General features: G+C 47.6%; 1 protein-coding gene across 6 annotated transcripts in view; it reads right to left on the bottom strand.

Annotated features, from left to right (window-relative positions):
* Positions 1-20,523, bottom strand: part of ST6GAL1 (ST6 beta-galactoside alpha-2,6-sialyltransferase 1) — a 120,595-nt gene that overhangs the window by 28,011 nt on the left and 72,061 nt on the right. For 5 of the 6 annotated variants that reach the window (XM_058730795.1, XM_058730799.1, XM_058730797.1 and 2 more), the window contains 2 exons: positions 6,355-6,490; positions 572-1,207 (listed from right to left, as the gene is read on the bottom strand). In XM_058730795.1, coding sequence (XP_058586778.1) covers positions 572-1,157 — 586 coding nt within the window. In that variant the 5' untranslated portion in view covers positions 1,158-1,207; positions 6,355-6,490. Of the gene's footprint in view, positions 1-571; positions 1,208-6,354; positions 6,491-15,020; positions 15,097-20,523 lie in introns of those variants that run through there. The other variant, XM_058730800.1, reaches the window with a different exon arrangement.

The following is a 20,523-nucleotide window of genomic DNA, read 5'->3' as shown; positions in this document are numbered from 1 at the left end:
GAGCTAAGTATTGGGGCTCAGAGATTACACAACTGATAAACAATGCACTGTCACTACAAACCGGGTCCTTTGACTCAAAGGCCTGGACACTCATCCTCTCTGCTCTTGCACCTATAGTGGTCATAGCTTTATAATAAAATTTGGCAGGGGCACCTGGGTGCCTCAGTAGGTTGAGTGTTCGGCTCAGGTCATGATCCCAGGGTTGTGGGATCGAGCCCTGCGTTGGGCTCAGCACTGAGCGTGGAGACTGCTTAAGATTTTCTCTCTTTCCCTCAGCCCCTCCCTCCCCCCGCTCATGCTCTCTCTCTAAAATGAAATTAATCCATTAATTAGTAAAAAAGAGACAAGCAAAGCTGTTCTCATTGGTAAAGATGCTGGCAGCCTGGATCCCCACCCTTTCAGCTGCCCTGTGGTACCTCTGACTCATACGAGAAGGCCGAAAAACACTGTCGTGGGCCCACTCTGCCAGTCCACGGAGCCACACATGGGCCCCTCCTCTCCAGTCCCGCCCACATGCCCAGCTCCACGGGGGCACTGGCTGTTCAGCTCACCTTAACACCCCAGAACCCACCTATTTCTCGGCCGAGCTGGGAGGACTTCAGAGATCCTGCCGATGAGACCACAGCACACGTGCCCCACGGCCCAGCCTTGGTCCTAATGTTCTCCTTGGGCAGGAAGCCTTCCCACTCAGAGGTGTTGAAGGGAAAATCTGTGACCTCTACCATGGAGACGTTCACACGTTCCCGGAGGTGGCAGTGCAGGGCCTCGGCACTCAACTTGACTCCCGGCCCTGGCCCCTTATAGGACACTTTATACTTGTTCATATTCAGGTAATTCCTCCAGATCTTCTGCAGCCTGGGGATGAGGTTTTTGGAAGAGCTGTCCTTGTTCCACACCTGGAAGGAGGCCTCCGGCTTGGCCTTGGCTGGGCCCCGGGGGCTGCTGAGGGCCTGGCTGCCCCTGTGGGGGTCCTGGGTGCTGCTTGAAGTCTCAGCCTGTTTCTCCAGACCTCTCAACACCTGGAAATCCTTGCTTTGCAACTTAAGGGAATCATAGTAAGTCCCTTTCTTCTTCTCCTTCCACACACAGATGATTGCAAACAGCAGAAAGGCCAGCACACAGCAGCTGAACTTTTTCTTCAAGTTGGCGTGAATCATAATGAAAGATGTGCTCAAGGTAGCCACTCTGTTCTGAGCAGGAAACAGGCCTAAAAGAGGTAAGACGAGGCAAAAATTTTGTTTAGGTACACAAACCTTTGTTTAGGTAAACGAAACCTAAAAGTAGTGACAGGCAAGAGGTGGGACGATGAGCCAGGCAGCGGATTCAGGGTGAGGAGACTCACTTACAACCTTGGTCCACTTCCCACCAGGCCCGCGGCCCACAGCAGCTTGAAGTCTGCATTCGGCCTCGGTTTGGGCTCTGAATGTAGACAAGCAGTCCTCAGACACCCCTTGTTCTTCTCTGAACCATAAACACGTCCTGTATTCTCCGACCACTCCTTCGTACACCCTAAGTCTTGATCTTGCGTTGTCTTGGCCTAGCTCCCTGACTATACTCTCGAGCTAGGTGAGGTCAGGAACCATATCTTACACATCGTTGGGTTCCTAGGGCCTTGCGTGGTCTGTCAGGTGGAGGCACGCATGCTTGAAAAACTAGCAGAAAGAAGGAAGAGCAGGATAACTGGTCTACATCACAAGAGTCTGAACTCCCTGAAATCCTAAGGGGCCCAGCATCCTTTCTAAGATTGCCAGAAAGAGGGGCGCCTGGGTGGCTCAGTCAGTTAAGTGTCTGACTCCTCATTCGGGCTTAGGTCATGATCTCACGGTTTGTGAGTTCGAGCCCCAGGTCGGGCTCTGCACTGATGGTGCGGAGCCTGCTTGGGATTCTCCCTCTCTTTCTCTTTCTCCCTCTGCCTCTCTCTCTCTCAAAATAAATAAATAAACTTTAAAAACCAATTGCCAGAAAGAGACCTCGGTCCACAGACAGGGGCTGTGACAGACAGACCTGGGTGTGGCGCATCTCTCTAAGGGCTTGGGTGTTGGACTCCTACATGAGAAGACCACCGACGGTTAGCTCACAACATGACATCCAGTTTCGTGGCGTGCCCCGCAAGAGTACTATCAGGTGGCAGGATGCTGACCCCCCTCATGGTAAAGCAGAGGAAATCTTGGTAAGACAGCACACACGTGACCAACTCAGGAGATAAAAACAAAGACGCAGGAAGCACCTACGATGGTATTTCATCTAATTTCACCATAAACCAGGGCCCCTGTGATGCACAACCCTAGCCAGTACCACGTGCACAAGTGTCTAATGGGAAGGGCGTCTCCTGAGCCGTGCAGAGACGCCCTGACCATCATTAGCCATGAAGGTGTTAGAGTCTCCATATTCATAGGTTAGCAACCCGAAGCTCTGAGAGGTTAAGAGAAGTGCCTAGGGTCACAAAGCTGAGGAAATGGTAGCATCGAAGTTCAAATCCAAGTGCACTGGGGTCTATAATCCATGTCTCTTTCACTATAAACCTGCACTAAACTGTTGCAAGTTCTGGAATGTGGATTTTATGACACGCATAGAGCCTAATATGCCCCCTTACATCTGGGTAAAGACCTACTTGGCTTTCCCGGAATTAATTGTGTAACTAGATGGCAAATGGAAGTACTTTGAACTCAAACAATGATCTGTATCTTTTGGAAAACATTAAATTCTCTCCTAAATAACTGGGTTTATTTACCATAATGAGTCTAAGCAATCACCTCTGGGGTTCTGCTAACCCACTAGAGACCCATAGTTCCTTCCCATGGAACCCACAGCTAAGGATATCTGGCCCAAGACATAGGAGTACTGGACTAGGTATTCACAAAACCTGGCTTCTCTCTCCGTTCTTGATGACTTTGGGCAAGTCACTAAACCTGTCGGCACCTAGGTTTACGTAGAGTAATCCCTCTCTCATGCACAGACTACTAGGAGGACCAGAAAAAAATGGTGTTTGAACCAAGTCATTGTAAAGGCATAGGAAGTGTTCTGAACAGACCAGAGAGCAGCCCCTTGGCTCAGGGCCATGTGGACGCCATGTGTGACAGGGAGAAATGGCAAAGTGGAACATCTGACTTTCAGGTCCTCATCTGAGACTCTTCAATGTAAGTGGCTTCCAGACCGTTCCTGGAACCCATGGGAAGTACCATAGGAACCAGTGGCTCTGGGGAGAATGGGCTCTCGCCTTGGGCTGCAGAAGTTTTGGAAGTGACGAAATGTACAAAGGGAGAAAAATGCAAACCTATGATCATGAAATCGGGGAGGGGACTTGTTACATGTCAGAAAATTAAGGAATTCAATTTCCTCAGACACTCAGCCCAGCTAATCGCGTGACTACAATAGCTAAAGAACTCCAGAAAAAGGGAAAGGAGCATCTAAAAAGTGCCTCCAGTATGGTATGGTAGGCAGTTTAGCTGCAATGTCTAATTTATTTCTTTTAATGTTTATTTATTTTTGAGAGAGAGAGAAAGAGAGAGAGAGAGAGAGACAGAGAGAGACAGAGAGAGACAGAGAAAGCGGGGAAGGGGCAGAGAGAGAGGGGGACAGAGGATCCGACGTGGGTCCTGCACTGACAGCAGTGAGCCCAATGCGGGGCTCAAACTCAAGAACCTTAAGATCATTACCTGAGCCAAAGTCAGACACTTAACTGATGGAGCCACCCAGGCACCCCTGCAATGTCTAATTTTATCTTTACTATAACACCATGAGATAGATATTCACAGCCCCATTTGAGAAAATGAAAACACTGATGCTTAGCAAAGTTACGGGGCTTCTCCAAAGTCAACCAGTAGTCAGTGCCTGAACCAGGATTCCAACCTAGGTCTATCTGACTCTAAAAGTTTATGGTCTTTGCACTAAAAGACAGACATCTGTGTTGAAAAACAATGAAATGTCAGTGTTGACCAAACTCAGAAATCAGGGTCTCAGAAATCAGAACTCAGAAATCAGGGTCCCTAGAGGGACAACTTAACCCACAGAAAATCATAGGAAAAAACCACCTTTGCCATCTGCAATGTCCCAGCCCTGACCAGTGTGCACTGTTTTACCCTCAGGCAGCCCCTTCACAAAAATTAGGCTTATAAGATCCACAATAACCCTGTCAGGTAAGCACAGGAAATCATATTAGCTCCATTTATAATTGAAAGAACTGATGTTATAGGAAGGGAGGAAGGGAGGGAGGGAGGGAGGGAGGGAGGGAGGGAAAGGGAAGGAAAGCGAAAGGGAAAGGGAAAGGGAAGGGGAAGGGAAGGAGGAAGGAAGGAAGGAAGGAAGGAAGGAAGGAAGGAAGGAAGGAAGGAGGGAGGGAGGGAGGGAGGGAGGGAAAGGGGAGGGAGGGAAAGGGAAGGGGAAGGGGAGGGGAGAGAAGAGAAGGGAAGGGAAGGGAAGGGAAGGGAAGGGAAGGGAAGGGAAGGGAAGGGAAGGGAAGGGAAGGGAAGGGAAGGGAAGGGAAGGGAAGGGAAGGAGGAAGGAAGGAAGAAGGAAGGAAGGAAGGAAGGAAGGAAGGAAGGAAGGAAGGAAGGAAGGAAGAAGGGAAAGGGAAAGGGAAGGGGAAAGGAGAAAGGGAAGGGGAAGGGAAGGGAAGGGAAGGAGGAAGGAAGGAAGGAAGGAAGCAGGGAGAAAGGAGAAAGGGAAGGGGAAGGGAAGGAGGAAGGAAGGAAGGAAGGAAGCAGGGAGGGAGGGAGGGAATGGGAAGGGAAAGAGGAAGGAAGGAAGGAAGGAAGGAAGGAAGGAAGGAAGGAAGGAAGGAAGGAAGGAAGGAAGGAAGGAAGAAGGAAGGAAGAAGGGAGGGGAAGGGGAGGGGAGGGGAGGGAAGGAAGAATTTCCAAAGTTGCATGTGTGACTAGAAAGCAGTGCAGTAAGTTGGGACTTAACTCTTCTATGTATGAGTGAAATGAAACAGGAGGTAGGGAGGTAGGACCTGATTCACTATCTAGGAGCTGAGGCTTGGAAGGAGCTGGTGGTCACCTTCTGGCCATCACCTACTGTCCCAAGGTTGAGGGTCTCAAAAAAGAAGACCTCCTCCAAAAAGCCCGGCACAACAGTCCTGCCACTTTAAGACAGCCTCAGCTTTTAGGGTCATGGCCCCAGTGCACTCATCGGAAAGCTTACCTCAGGGCTCCCCAGGTCTCCTAACACCACCCTCTGTTCAAGCTCCAAGTCCAAAAACTGGCTGGAGTTTCTGGTCATGAACACAGAGTATTTCAAGACCCTTTTTCCTCTCTCCTGCTGTTCTGAAGAGACCGGGACCAAAGCAGTTCCATCTAAGCAGCCCAAACTGAAGGAAAGGAGTAGTAAAATTTTCTCCCCTGTTTCTCTGGGGAAACACACCAAGCTTTGGATTTTCCAGACGTCTTAGCCCCTGGGCCTTTGCACTGCCATAGTCTCTTGCTTGTCCACTTGCCTGTCAACCAGACAGAGTTACCTTTCTGCTTCTGCCCTCCCATGGAACCCCATTGGGTTTATATCAGGTGCTAAGCAATGCTCACTTTTCCTGCTGACCCCCTGCTAGAGGGGAACCCCTCCTGGCTCATTCCTGAAACCCCAGTGTCCCACACAGGACCTGAAACTGACTGGGTACTCAATAAAGGCTTACTGAACTGATGGGACTAAGTCAATAAATCTTTGCTACCCCCACCAGGCTTCTAGAAGAACAGGAACAACCCACATTATCACCTACAAAGAACAAGCCAGGGGCCTCTGGGTGGCTCAGTTAGTTAAGCAGCCGACTTCGGCTCTGGTCGTGATCTCCCGGTTCGTGGGTTCGAGCCCCGCATCGGGCTCTGTGCTGACAGCTCAGAACCTGGAGCCTGTTTCGGATTCTGTGTCTACCTCTCTCTGCCTCTCCTCTACTCGTTTTCTTTCTCTCTCTCTCTCTCTCTCTCTCTCCCTCCCTCTTTACACACACACACACACATAAATAAATAAAACATTAAAAATTATTTTTCAATAATAAATAAAAAGAACAAGCCAACACTAAACCAATAGTAAGAAAACCCCGGTCAAAGTAAGGTTCCTGCTCTGGTTTGCTCATCACCACATGCCCGGTACCAAAGGAAGGACTTGGCACAAAGTAGGTGCTCAAAAAAGGTGGGCTGAATCACAGAATAACTTCAAGTCTCACACTTCCCATTTATAAAAATAGGCAAACCACCTATTCCCACCACTCACCGAATCGGAACACATAATACATGAGGAAAACAGCGAAGCCGCAGTGAGACATCGAGACCCTGTGACTCCCGGCCCCATATTCTACCACCCCATTTCTTAATTAGGAATGTACCCCTTTGCTGCTCCATAGGCCAAGCTTCCAGGTCTCCTTACCTGCTCCCGGCTAATCCCCCTGGGGCTGCAGGCCCGGCAGGTCCTCAGGAACCAGCACTATTCTCCATAGGAGGAAGGTTGGCTTTATGGGGTCTGGAGGCCAAGGCTCATTTTTCTCAGGATGATCAAAACACATCTGCAAAGGCCAAAAAAGAAAAAGAAGCAAAAAAAAAAAAAAAAAAAAAAAAAAAAAAAAAAAAAAAAAAAGAGGAGGTTAAGAGCTGGTTTCCAGGAGGGGCAGGGTTAAAGATTAACAAGGTGGTCAAGCACCTCTGAGAGTCTTTTGACTCAATCCAGGAAGCCCGGAGGGCTCAAAAAAAGAAACACAAAGAGACAAGAGCCCATTACAGGTGCTGAGCTCAGGGTTGGGAATAGCAGAGAAGTCCTGGAAACAGACCTATATTAGATAAGAACATGCTAGAAGGATAAAGCAGGCACCACAGAGCAACCTGGGAAAGAAAAGGATTGTTTAGTCACTGGTGTAGGGGTAAGTAGCAATTTGGGGAGAGAAGATTCAGCTCATCCCTAAATACACTCTAGACAGATTTTTCAAAGTTATTTCTTATCGGGGCACCTGGGTGGCTCAGTCGGTTAAGTGTCAGACTTCAGCTCCGGTCATGATCTTACAGTCTATGAGTTCGAACCCCACATCAGGTTCTGTGGTAACAATTCGGACCCTGGAGCCTGCTTCAGATTCTGTGTCTCCCTCTCTCTCTGCCCCTCCCCTGCTCATGCCCTGTCTCTCTCTGTCTCAAAATAAATAAAAACATTAAAAAATATATTTTAAGTTATTTCTTATCAAAGAACACTTAGCGATATGTGAAATTTCTATTAGTATAATGCTAACTAGAAAAAATAGGTTGTAAAACTATATATAATATTCTAGTCAAATCCAAAAAATAAAAATTTTAATGTACATGTGAAAGGACTAGAAAAAAACAAAACAACACTGGATGGTAGAATAATGTTTTCAGCTTTTACAATTTTTTGTATATTCCAAAATTTCTAAAATGTATATGCATTTACTCTTAGAGTTGGAACACTATTACAAAAATAAATAAAAATTTAAAAAGCTACAAACAGAATTCGATATTCGAGCGTCTGACTCTTGACTTCAGCTCAGGTCATGATCTCACGGCTCATGAGTTTTTGAGCCCTGCAGCCCCACGTCAGGTTCTGTGCTGACCGTGCAGAGCCTGCTTGGGATTCTCTCTCCCTCTCCCCTCTGCCCCTTCCTCGCTCACTCTCTCTCTCTCTCAAAATAAATATATAAACTTTAAAAAAAAAAAAAAAGAAAGGAAATATACATATATAACACAATATTAATTAACTTAAAATATACAAGGTAATACGTAATAATATACAAAATGTATAGATAATTGTGTATGAATTTATGTAGCAACAGGGGGAAAATTCTTCAAACACTGTAACAAAAAAAAAGTGAAACAGAGAATGTTATCTGTGCATCCATCGTTGTGACTAAAAGTTACTCACGTCCAAATACCTAGGAAAAAATGTACCTGACTGAGACCTGATGAGCAACTGGTGAGCAGAGAGAAGTTCTCATCTTTCAGTCTGACTTCCTTTATTACGCTTCTTATGTTACTGGCAAAACTGTTAGGGACAACACTGAAAATACATTTCAACCTTGTGTATCAACCCCACGCACACTATTGGGCTGGCCTTGAAGCCTGTCCTGGAAGATGCAGCGTTAACAGAACTCAGAGGAAGCCAAAGTGGCCACAACTCCCTCCCTCCCTCCCTTGACCTAGGAGGAGACACCCGCCCGCCTTGCAGGCCTGGGGTTCATACCGGCAGGAGGACAGCTGTGGGCGGGCCCTGGGTATGTCACACAGGGCAAAAGCGAGAGGTGCCTTGTGGTGTTCCTTGTCAAAAACTCAGGGGGCTCCTTATCAGATCAAAGAACTGGCGCCCAGGCACTCCTGGTCAAGTCCTAAAATAGCTCTGAGACCTCTTCCTCTTTTCATGTCATGTATGTTTCCTTTGTGGCATAAGACTTTGTAATTACGCATGCGTTCGTATGATTATCTGATTACCAGCTGCCTCCTCTGCTAACAATGTAAACTCCTTAAGTAGGAGCCTTCTCAGACTTCTTCACTACCATCTTCAGTGCCTGGATGAGTGTCTGGCACCTGGGAAGCACTCGATGATTATTTGTTGAATGAGTGAAAGATTACCAGGCCTTCAGAGGTCTGTGCTTCCCTCAGGCCACACTGATGGAAACGGTTCTTTCTCTTCTTTCTTGGCACCCTCATGAGGAACACTGAGGGTAGCCCCCTGCCCTCTAGGTGACGCCCCTTCCCTACGAGTGCTGATTCGCTGCCAACCCCCCCTCCCCCCCCCAAGCTGCTAGACCATGTGACTTGTTTGAATTCAGGGCACAAATAGTTAATGCAAATCTTCCTGTCCCTATCGATTGCACCTGTTCAGAACAACTCGCCCTCCTAGGATGTAACAACCACTCCCTGCCCGATTTCCAAAAACCAAGTAGCTGAAACAAAAGTGGCCCAATTGTTGATGTCCATCTACCAGAGGTGAGGAGAGTCTTCCAGAAGTAGTCACTGCTGCTCGTAAGGCTGCAGTGGTGGTGAACCTCAACCAGCTGCAGGAATTAGAATCCTCAGTTCTCTGGGTGAGAAACTTTGGCCATCAGCTACCATTTATTTGGTACTAGCCGTGTGCTCAGCACACAGGGGTTGAGGTTAAGAGCTCTGGGATTACACAGATTGGGGGCAAGAGTCCAAACTCTCTCACCAGTTACATGACCTCTGGCAAGCTACTCAACCCTCTAAGACTCAGCTTCTTTGTCTGTAAAATGGGAGTAATAATAAAAGACCCTATCTCATAGGATTGTTTAAATAATCAAGTAAGGTGATACGCCCATAGCGATTACGATAGGCTTGTGACAAAGACCATAGGCGTCACTTCATTTACTCCTCACCATCCCCTCCGGTGCACCCCATGACTGTCCCAGATTACACATGGGTAAGCTGAAATGGGGAAGAGGAGTAATTTTCTCAGAGTAACTCAATTGTGGCATTCCAAATGCCCTGTGCTCTTGCACCCTTTGTTGCCCTGCAAGTAAATTTCCTTCTGATGAAATGTCTTTTCCTCCCCTGTTCACACGGGGCCACACCCACTCAGTCCCCCACCATCCCCTGCACCAGTTTATGTGTCCCTGGACTCTGAAGACTTTCTTGACTCCCCCCCCCAGAGATCCATACAACTCCACTGTGCCTGTTCTGGCTCTCATCAGACTACGTGACATTTAGCTGTTTGCAGGTCTGTCCCACCCAGACGGAGAATTCCTTTAAGGTGCATTTCGGGCCACCCCACATCTAGCCAGGTTCGGAACCATAAGTGGGATGTGCTCAGTTGTGTCTGAATGAAAGAGCGAAGCTAGCTCTGACACCACCCTTCCCCATTCCCCAGGCCCTTCAACGATCAGATCCACACTCATCCTCGCACCCGTCCGTCACCTTCAGTTGCTAGAATCCCCTTTGCAGCACTGTCACTGCAGAAGCTTATTTTGTCTGTTGGATACACAGAGCGAGAGGGAATTTACCACCTCCTGGGGGGCGCATATAGCTTTGTGAACAGCTCTGCCCCTTAGAAGGTCTTAAAATGAAGAGAAATCAGCTCCCCCATAAAAATAAACTAGGGGGTTAAGCTCTGCTTTTTGGAACCACATAGATTCAGAATGAGAACCACGATGACATGTGGCGCCTGTGCTCAGTGCTGAGAACTTCACGTGCACCAGCTCATTTCATCCTCACACAACCCCATGCAGACCTCACCACCTGCTACCAGCATCGGTGAAGTCATTTCGCCTCCACCGGGACACTCTTCTTCACCCCTTGAATATTTTTGCAGCTGGCTCACTGTAATTCTCCCCACGCTGTTTCTGTCCTGACTCGCGGTGATATCAACATCCACCTATAGAATGGTTCTAGTCCCTGGTCTCTCAGTGAATCTCTTCTACTCCAGTGATCGTGCCTTTAGCCACTCACCCCCAAGGTCATATCTCCGATCTTACCATTTTCATAAAAGACTCCACAGTCTTGATTTTCAGGACCACCACCCCCACACACCATTCCTATCTTCATAGCTTTGTCCAACTAGTTCTGACCTCCCAACTGTCTTCTGTGGTTCCTCCTACGACCTTCTCATGGTCTCGCACTTCCTTCACAGCCTCACTTCCTTCCTTCCCAGATTAAACTCCACAGTCACCCATTAAATTGAGCTCCCCCATCACACAATATTGGATAAACCCCAATCCTGGTTAAAGCCAACTCTCTGTGCCCCTCCACACCTGCGAGCATACAGCTGCATATGTAAAGAAAACCAAAAAACGATACTTAGTGGAGTTTGCCTCAAGTTCATGATCATAAACTGCCGGTAGCTCCTTTATGCTTCCTAGTAATCACATGCTACTTTTCTAGTCAATTCACCTGCCACTCACCTAGAGGACTATGTGACTTCATCCCCATGAAAAGTCCCCTCATCTTCCCCTTTCCTTGGTGAACGTGCTACTTACTCATAGAGAGAAAGGAAGCTACCAGAATCGAATCACCACATGTGCACCTCTGTACCACAGCTATTCACCTTACCTGCATTTATGTCCAAATGATGTCTCGTTACTATGGATGAACTGGCTGCACCCAACACTTGCTGTACCCAACATTTGCTCCACTAGAACTCATATTTATTTTTTTAAATATTTTTTAACGTTGATTCATTTTTGAGAGACAGAGCGCAAGGGGTGGGCGGGAGGGGTGGGGGAGTGGCGAGAGCAGAGAGAGAGGGTGACACAGAATCCAAAGCAGGCTCCGGGCTCTGAGCCATCAGCATAGAGCCCGATGCAGGGCTCGAACCCACGAACCACGAGATCATGACCTGAGCCAAAGTCAGACACTTAACCAACTGAGCCACCCAGGCACCCCAATGTGCCACTAGAACTTACATACTCTTCTCTGCTTAAGGATATTCTTCTATAAAATCTCCCCTTTTTCTTCTGTGTCATATGTATCCCTCTCTCAAAGACGATGCTTATCAGCACATAGACATGCTATTGTTTCTCCTATCTTAAACAAACATACAAACCCCTCTTGGTTGATGTGAGGCAACATGAAACACACAGCACCACCTACGAAAAACTCTCATCCAAAATGTTTCACCTGTTATATAATCAAGCCTTTACATGTCATTCCAGTTTTGAGAAAACACGGGCGAAAGAACAAGTTAAATGACACCACAGACAGAAGCCAGAAAGCAGGGCATTCTACAGAACTGAACTAGTTTCATCAACAGGTCAATGGGCATGAAAAACAAATGCCTTAAAAGGCAAAAATGTCATTGGCAATATGCAGACTTTGCTTGAATTTTGATTTGAACAAAATACCACCAGGGACAAATGGGGTCCCATTATCAAATGGGGATATCTGAATATAGATCTGGTATTAAATGATATTAAGAAATCATTGTTGGGGTGCCTGGGTGGCTGAGCCAGTTAAGCGTCTGACTTCAGCTCAGGTCGTGATCTCATGGTTCGGTTCATGAGTCTGCGCCCTGCATCGGGCTCCCTGCTGTCCGTGCAGAGTCCACCTCAGATCTTCTGTCTCCCTCTCTCTCTGTCCCTTCCCCCCTCATACTCTTACACTGTCTCTCTCAAAAATAAATTAAAAATTTTTTTTTAAAAAAAGAAATCATTGTTAATTCTGTTAGGTATGATTATATATGTGTTTTTTTTTAAACAGTCAGTCCTATGCATGTGAAGTAGAGATGAAATCTACAACACTTCAGCCACAAAACAGATGAAGCAAATATGAAAAACATGTCATGTCATTTTTTCAAGTGTGTTAAAACTAGGCTAGGTCAGAAATAAGAGAGACTTGCAGACTCTTCTTGGACAATATCGTGGGGTGGGAGTGGGCAGAGTTTAAGCTCGAACAAAAAAAAGCACGGGAGACAATTTTTTCTGTTTTGCTGCAGGAATTCGCTGAAAAAGACACATGACTTTCCAACGGTCACACATTTCGCCGTGGCGTACGTTCTACATTATAATCGCCATTTCCCTGTCCCTCCTGCGTAACTTCTTGACCTCATTTCACCTTCCAGCTGCTGCCCTCTTTCCTTCGCAGTAAAACTCCTTGAAAGAACGTTGTACAGTCACGGTTTCTAATTTTCCTCTTCCCATCCTCACTTGAACCCACCCCAGCAGGCCTCCGCCATCTCCAGGAAACGGCTCTCGTCTACGTCACCAAAGACCTCCGTGACCTCCATGCTGCTAAGTAAATGGTCAGTGCTCAGTTTGCACTGTTTGGCTCCTCAGGAGTATTTTGCAAAGTTGGTCATTTCCTGCTTCTGGCTTCCAAAACCTACACGCTCTCCTGGTTTTTCTCCACCTTGCTGGTCATTCCTCCGTAAATCTCCATTGCTAGTTCCTCCTCATCTCCCCCATCTCTGCACACGGAAGTGCCCCTGGGTTCTGCACTTGGCGTTGGCAACACTCGTTGTCTGCTTGTTGTGAGCACCTTGTGGTCGGGTCTATCCCTCCTCTACCCATTTTGCACTCAAGCCATGCTTGCTGACATGCACCAGAATGAGATCAGAAAACAGGTTATGTCAGTGAGTTTCTGTGAAAAGGAAGTCCTTAAGAATTGAAAAAACACCAACAAAACAGCAGGGTCAGGATGGGGGTGTAGAATAAAATATTATACTCACTCGACCATTTCCCTATCACCTATTACCAGTGAGGGGAGGCAGCACTGCCCAGAGCACTGATAGTCAGACTTCGAGCATATCACAATTATCAATAACTGGGGCGCCTGGGTGGCTCAGTCGGTTAAGCGTCCGACTTCAGCTCAGGTCATGATCTCACACCCCGTGAGTTCGAGCCCGGCATTGGGCTCTGTGCTGACAGAGCAGAGCCTGGAGCCTGCTTCGGATTCTGTGTCTCCCTCTTTCTCTGCCCCTTCCCTGCTCACGCTCTATCTCTGTCTCTCTGTTTCTCTGTCACTCAAAAATGAATAAACATTAAAAAAAAAAAAGAACTATCAAATTACTTATTGAAATGCAGATTCCTGAGTTCTCCCTCAGTCATTCTGATCCAAGTGGTCTGGGATGGGGCTCAGAGATGGGCATTTAGCAAGCCCCCGTGTGATTCTGACACAAGTGGTCCCACCCACACATCATGCTCTGAGAAAAGGGCAGCTGAGGGCACCATGACTCAAAGTGAGATCCGCAGTTAAGGCTAGTCTGAGAACGCTTTCGCAAGATCCGGGATGGATTCTAGGATAGGAATCTAACGTAATCAACTTTTATACTAATTTGAAGAAGTAATTTTATGCCTATTGATTCTAACAATAACTTTAAGAGTATTCCAATAATTCCTCTTCACTGCATTTTACAAGCTATTGATGTGGGAGAGGTTGGCGGGAAAGAAAAGGATTCTTCACAGATGGTGCGAGAAGCCCTGGCTTGGGAGAAAGGGTTCACGCTCTGTCATCTCAAAAGCCCAGATTCAAATCCTGACCTTTCTACCTGTCAGTTATATGAGGTTAGACCAGTCCATCAGCTTCTAATAAGCCTGTGTCTTCATCTGTAGAGGATGGATAATAATACTTTAAAAATTCACCCCTGCAGGGTTATAGCGACAACTTAATGATAGACTTCATCGCTTTGTTCCAGCTAATAATTGTTGAGCTTTTTCACCACGTGCTGAGTACTCTACACAAGGGCCAAGCTCCTGTAATCCAGCAAGCTCATTTAATTCCTGAAGAACAGTCCCTGAGGCAGGTACCGCTCTCAGCAGCTTCCACAGTCCCCAGAGAGGTGGTCCAGGCTGCTGACTCATTCCCAGCCCCTGGCCACCAAGCTCTATTCATGGGAGCCAGCAGAGGTCAAAAAGTTAATAGTTGTGTCAAAATATTTCTGACAAGTCACAAATCTGCTCAAGCTAGAAACATGTTAAGCCACAGGAAACCAACTTGCAGTTAGTAAATCTGCGAAGCGAGTGAAAGGAAGCCTCCAGAAAGATTCACAGGGGGGTCTGAGTAGCTGTGCTTTTGCAAGTGTTTACCTGAGGGCCAGAGCAGCTGCGGAGGAGCTCGTGGTGGGGAGGGGGAAATCCTGCCCGGATCAAAACCCCGGAGATAAAGGGGCTTTCACTCCTGCTTGCCCCAAATGTTCCAGACCCAGGCTGCAAAAAGTGTCTCTTCATGGAGATAAGATCTTTTCCCAGCCAGGCAGGCACTAACGGAGAAGGAACACCTGAGTACATTTCCCTGAGGTTTTTCCAAAAGCATGAGAACAGAGCTTTGTGGGTGGGTATCGAGTCCCCACCACAGACAGGTTGCCCTGTGGTTTCTGACCAGAGCCAGTCACCCTGAACGGGTAAGGAGAGCTCTGAACTCAGGATTCATGGAGCCACGGCAAAGGGAAATCACCAGCTTTTGCTACTGTCTTCAACCTTGTGCCTTTCAACGGTGGATGTATATTTGTAGAAATGTTTGCCTTTCTATTTGACAGGTGCCAGGCTGAAAGGGGGCACATCACACCCCTTCAGCTCCCTCTCCCTATGATGCCCACTGCCCAGGACAAGCAATCAAAGCCCCAGCCCCAGCAGGCATCTTGCCCCATCTTACCACACTGAGAACCACCGTGCACTCCACTCCATCCGAGCTGAGCCAAGGAAGGAGCAAAAGGGCCTATAAGGAGGGTTAAATAAATACTGCACGCCTCCCAAGCGACAGGTCCACCCCTTTTTCCTCCACACTTCAACCCACACCCAACAGAGAAGCAGAGAGAAAAGAAAATGGGCCTACCTCCTCCTCAGGAAATGGAACTGTTTCATCTCCCCTTAATAGTTAAAAAAAAAGTAAGTTTATATCACAGAAGTCTCTACACCTACAAAAAGGTATAGGGAGTAACACAATGAACCTGTTTTCAGAACCCAGCTCCAAGGATTACCAACATTTTGCCAACTTCGTGTTATCTCTTTCCCCCTTTTTTTTCTCTGGAGAAATTAAAAGCGAATGCCAGCTCCCCTATCTTCTCCATTGGGGTTCCATAAGAAAATTAAGCCCCGATGTCCTACGTATGACATCCGTTTATGTAATGAGTTAACTTACCTCCCTGGCATCCAGAATGGTATCAGCTATGTGCCATCCTTGGGAGAAGTGGGACCATAGGCCCTCGAATAATTTTCCATGGAGCTTAATTCTCTATAATATAACTCACACTCACAACACACACACACACACACACACACACACACACACACACACACACATCCACGCACACACACGCACTGGGTCTGTGAGAGGATATGTGAGGATATATATATAAAACCCCGATACCATTATCACTTAATATCCAATCCACTTTCAAATGTTTCCCAGTTCTCTCAAAAGTGTCTTTGACACTAAATTCCTTAAATGAGGATCCAAACGAGGTGGGCACATTTTGTTTGGATGATCTACCACTCTCAACTCCTTTTAATGTGAAATCGCTCCCCACTCCCGGATTTTTCCTTTTCAGGACGTATATTTGTGGAAGAAACTAAGTCATTTGTCCCAGGAATGTGCCTAGAACGGAATCCTGCGGAGGACCTCCTTGCGGTATTGTTTAACTTACTCCTCTTTGTTCTGTGTTTCCTTCCTGTAAACGGAGTGTTGGATTTCAAGGCCTGTTGGGATTCAGTGGTTTCAAGTTGAATGGTTCTCCCAAGTTGTTTATATGTAGGAGGGCCTAAGTCCTGGTTGCCTGGGAGAGTGCAGGGTGAGGGACAAGGGGAGAGGCCTGAGCTCCCCCACTTTGCAGAAGTTCCAGAGTTAGTGAGAACATCATACATAAGTGTTTACAGTCTATACTGTGATCCAGCCAGAGACACGGCAATGCAGACACCAGCCAGAAACCCCACACTCCCCAGAATGTGCCTTCCAGTGAGGGGATAAGTGAAGAGTAAAACAAAACAAATACGTATGTCATGTTTTGGAAGTGGATAACCACTGTGCAGAAAGTTAACACAGGGGAGACGGATAGGGACCCCAGGGTGTATGGGAGAAGGATGGAGTTCAGTGTTCAACTGGATGGTCCAGTGTTCAACTGGATGGTGAGAAAGCCTCACTGAGAACACGGTGCTGGTGCAGACAGACTGGAGGGAGGTGAAAGGAGTGGGTCATGCAGATTTCTGAAGGAAGGGGATTTCAGGTGGACGGAACAGCAAAAATCCCTGGGCAGGGGCAGGCCTGACCTGTTTCAAGAACAACACGGAGGCCAGAAACAGAGCAGAGCGAGAAGGGGAGCAGAAGATGAGGTCGGGAGCGTAGGAGCCAGATCACCTAGGGCCTTAGACAGGTGTAGGATTCCAGCTTACATTCTGAGTAAGACCTGGCCGACCTATGTTTGCAAGGGATCATTTGGGCTGCTGAACTGAGAAGCAAATGTGGTAGGCAGCAGCCTGAAGGAGGTTAAAAGAAGAAGAAGAAGAAGAAGAAGAAGAAGAAGAAGAAGAAGAAGAAGAAGAAGAAGAAGACTTTTCAAGAGTCCATTGCAACAACCCAGGTGCAAACGGCCCATGAACCACTTACTCTTTACTGGGTGCTAGCAATTTAGAGATATAACCAAATGTGATCCTCTTTTAGAAACAAGAAGGAAGTTCTGAGAGAGTTTAAGCCATTTGCTCAAGATGCCATTGTCAGTGGTCAAACTAGATTATTCTAACTGCCCAAACTGCTCTGCTGTCCAACAGATGTCTCTCAGGACCCTTTAAAGAGCTCCTAAGAGCCTGGCTGCTTTACCAGGTCAACTACTGGTGCTGGTCACCATCCTGGGCCCTCTGGTGACACCTCTTTACTCTGCCCTGATCTCCACTCCTTAACCCCTGTGTGCAAACCTCACCCTCATCTGTACCTTAGAACCTGAACTTCCTGTCCCTAGAGACCTTGAACCCCCAGAGGGTACTTCAGCCAGCCACAATACCTCCAAGAAGCAGTCCATGTGTCCCGGCTTCCAGAAACTTTCACCACAATGGGTGCCCCCACACCACTTTTTTTTTTTTTTTGTGAGAGAGAGAGAGAGAGAGAGAGAGAGAGAGAGAGAGAGAGAGAGAACGAGTTGGGGAGGGGCAGAGAGAGTGGGAGAAAGGGGATCCAAAGCAAGCTCCATGCTGACAGCAGAGAAGCAGGCTCCGTGCTGAGGGCAGAGAGCCCGATGCAGGGCTCAAACTCACAACCATGAGTTCATGACCTGAGCCGGAGTCGGACGTTCAACCAACTGAGCCACCCAGGCGCCCCGAGGGCTCCCCTTTCTTGCTTTGTGCCAACTGTGCTGCCACTTAATCCTGTAATGACTCCTCTCCCTGCTTCTCATGTCAGGGATGGCTGGCTGCCCCACCAACATCCAGATCCTGCTGCCATTCAGAGTTGTTGAAAGTGGCGGCCCACCCAGGGGTTCCATTTTCCAGCAAGCACACACGTACACTCATACACACTCTGTCCCGAGGTGGGACAGGTGGCCTACGAAATGGGATCCAAAATAACAGGTGCCTCTGCTAGGCCAAGATGACTAGCAAGTGTAGCTAGCATCACCCTAACCGAGCTTCTTGGTAGAGACCTCCCGCATCCTTATTCCTACTCCTCTGGGAGCATCAGCAGAGTTCTCTGCAGTAGATTCTTCCATCATCCCAGGACTTCCCTGAGCACAGTGGATTAACAGAAGCTCTCCTTAATGTATTAAAAGCCAGAGGTTCCTGAGTCCTCCGTACCAAGTACCTTTCCGATTTGTTTCCCCCTGCTGTGATTCCCTGATGTGAAGGACAAAGGCAAAAGAAATGCAGACACAATTAAATTTCCTTATAACCTGCAGCCCACTGACAACTACTTGAGGCAGGCAGAGGATGCTTTCCTCCAGGAACTCCCGACTGTTTTAATGTTAATGCTCTCGTAGAGGCAAAAAACAACCTTAGCTTGACAGTAGCTAGGCCCCCAGGATCCTGTAAGTCTTCTGTAACATAGGAAAATCCTTCTGGAAACTTCCTTGGTTTCTACTGGCCCCCAACTTAAAAGTATATAATCACTTGCTCCTCAAAATCCCACTGCAGCTCTTTCTGCCCAAGGGTCCTATCCCCATGCTTTAATTAAACCACCTTTCTTGCACCAAAAAAAACGTCTCAAGATTTCTTTCTTGACCGTCCGCTCCCGGTCATCAAATCACATCAATCCCCAGGTTTTAAAAGATGCTATCAGCCACATTTAATTAAGAATGTGGGCTCGTACTTGTCAAATGAACAAAGATATTGCTGCCGGTAAGAGGTTCTGTTCAGCATGAGATTGCCATTGTTATCACAATCGGTTGGTAAAATTCCAGCATGATACAAAGAAATGGACGATTTCTTTGCCCTGGACAGGTTTGTTTTGTTTTGTTTTGAATAAATGTGCTTCTGCCATCTGGCTTTTTGAAATCCTCCAAGAGTCTCGTGGGCGAGGAATGCTGGTTTGTGTGGCCTGAAACTTACCCCAATAAACTCATGACTTTCTGATCCCAGCTGGCCTCCTGAAAAACAGGTTTTATTGGTTGGCTAGATATGTAGGGTACTTAAAAAAAACTACCCACAACTGCCCTCAACTAGGCAGAATTAAGTCATTCTATGCTTTGCTTATCTGGAAGAATCTGGCCCCCAAGTGCTTAAAAGTCAGGAGCCCAGCAATATAAAACCAGATTTTTATTGACTGCCAGATCAAACAGATACAGGTCTCTCACCCATCATCTCAGTGCTCAGCAGCTGAAGGCAGGCAGCCATTACATCAGAAAGACACCCTGCTCTGGGACAGAACAGAACTGTCACAGCTGAGCACAGTAACTAGGTGGCCCAGAATTCTCACTGAAGAGCAAAGGGGGACCAGATGGCAACAACGCACGAGGGAAAGAGTTCTACTGAAAGACCAAAGATGAAGAATTTTCTCTTAAATCCTGATACCGAGGGTCTGATGACCCACATCTGTCTCTTCGAGCCCCAGTTTAACTGTCTTTAGTGAGAACAACGATGTCTGCTAATGTTGTCTTAAACATGATGGTCACCAGGAACTCCTCGGCTGGAGATCGTGCCAGGGGCTGTTTATTCTTCCCTTCCATTTTGGCTTTACCCAACCAGACAGGAGAATGGCAGGGCCAGAGTTGCTGACATTCCCCGGAGCCCAGAGTCACTGAAGGGAGCTGCTGTTCTTAGAGGCGGCCACCAAGGTGATGAAATGTTTACCTCTCTCACCTTGGCAAATTGATCTCTTTCCTAGGACCAGCCCAAGGCCAACTGGGCCACCATACAAAGAGAAAAGGGAAGAGAATGTAGAGGAATGAGGATTTGATCAAGTCCGTCCTCAGGGTATACCCTACCCCTAGTCCCACAGCCATAAGGGTCAGTGTAGGTGAAAGGAACCACTCAGGTACTACTTTTCCAAATCACCTGGGAATTAACATCACCTAGGATGCATCTAAAAATATGGATGGCAGGGGTGCCTGGGTGGCTCAGTCGGTTGAGCATCCAACTTCAGCTCAGGTCATGATCTCATGGCTCTGAGTTTGAGCCCCACATCAGGGTCTGTGCTGACACACACACAGAGCCTGGAGCCTGCTTTGGATTCAGTGTCTCCCTCCCTCCCTGCCCCTTCCCCGCTCACACCCTTGCGCATGCGCGGGCGCGTGCTCGCTCCCTCTCAAAAATAAATAAACAAAAACATTAATAAAAATACAGATGTCCAATACTGTCCTCAGTAGATTCTGATCGAATTGGTCTAGACCAAAAGAGGCCTGGAAAATATGAACGTTCACAGGAGGGTGGTCTCAGGCAGAGTGGGAGGAAGCCATGCTAGTTTAGGCTAAGCGTGAAGGCGGGGGATGAGCCAAAACCATGGCCTCAAGCGTGTGCAGTCCCTGCTTAGCAGAGGCTCCTCCACAACCCGAGGAGTCTGCTGTCCCTTTGTGGCCCAGAGTTACTGAGAAGGGGGCGGGGCTTCAGTCCAGGGTTTTGGGAATCTCAGGCCAATCTGTTGTCAATTCTGGGCTCCCCGCCCCAACGGGAAATATGAACTATTCAGGTCTGTCCTGAGGTCAGAGGCGGGGAGTCACGACTACCAGAGAGAGTGCTAATTG

This window comes from Neofelis nebulosa, chromosome 5, assembly GCF_028018385.1.
Source record: "Neofelis nebulosa isolate mNeoNeb1 chromosome 5, mNeoNeb1.pri, whole genome shotgun sequence".
Taxonomy (NCBI): Eukaryota; Metazoa; Chordata; class Mammalia; order Carnivora; family Felidae; genus Neofelis; species Neofelis nebulosa.
Note: the sequence above shows the minus strand (reverse complement) of the source record. Positions and strands in the feature narration are given on the sequence as shown.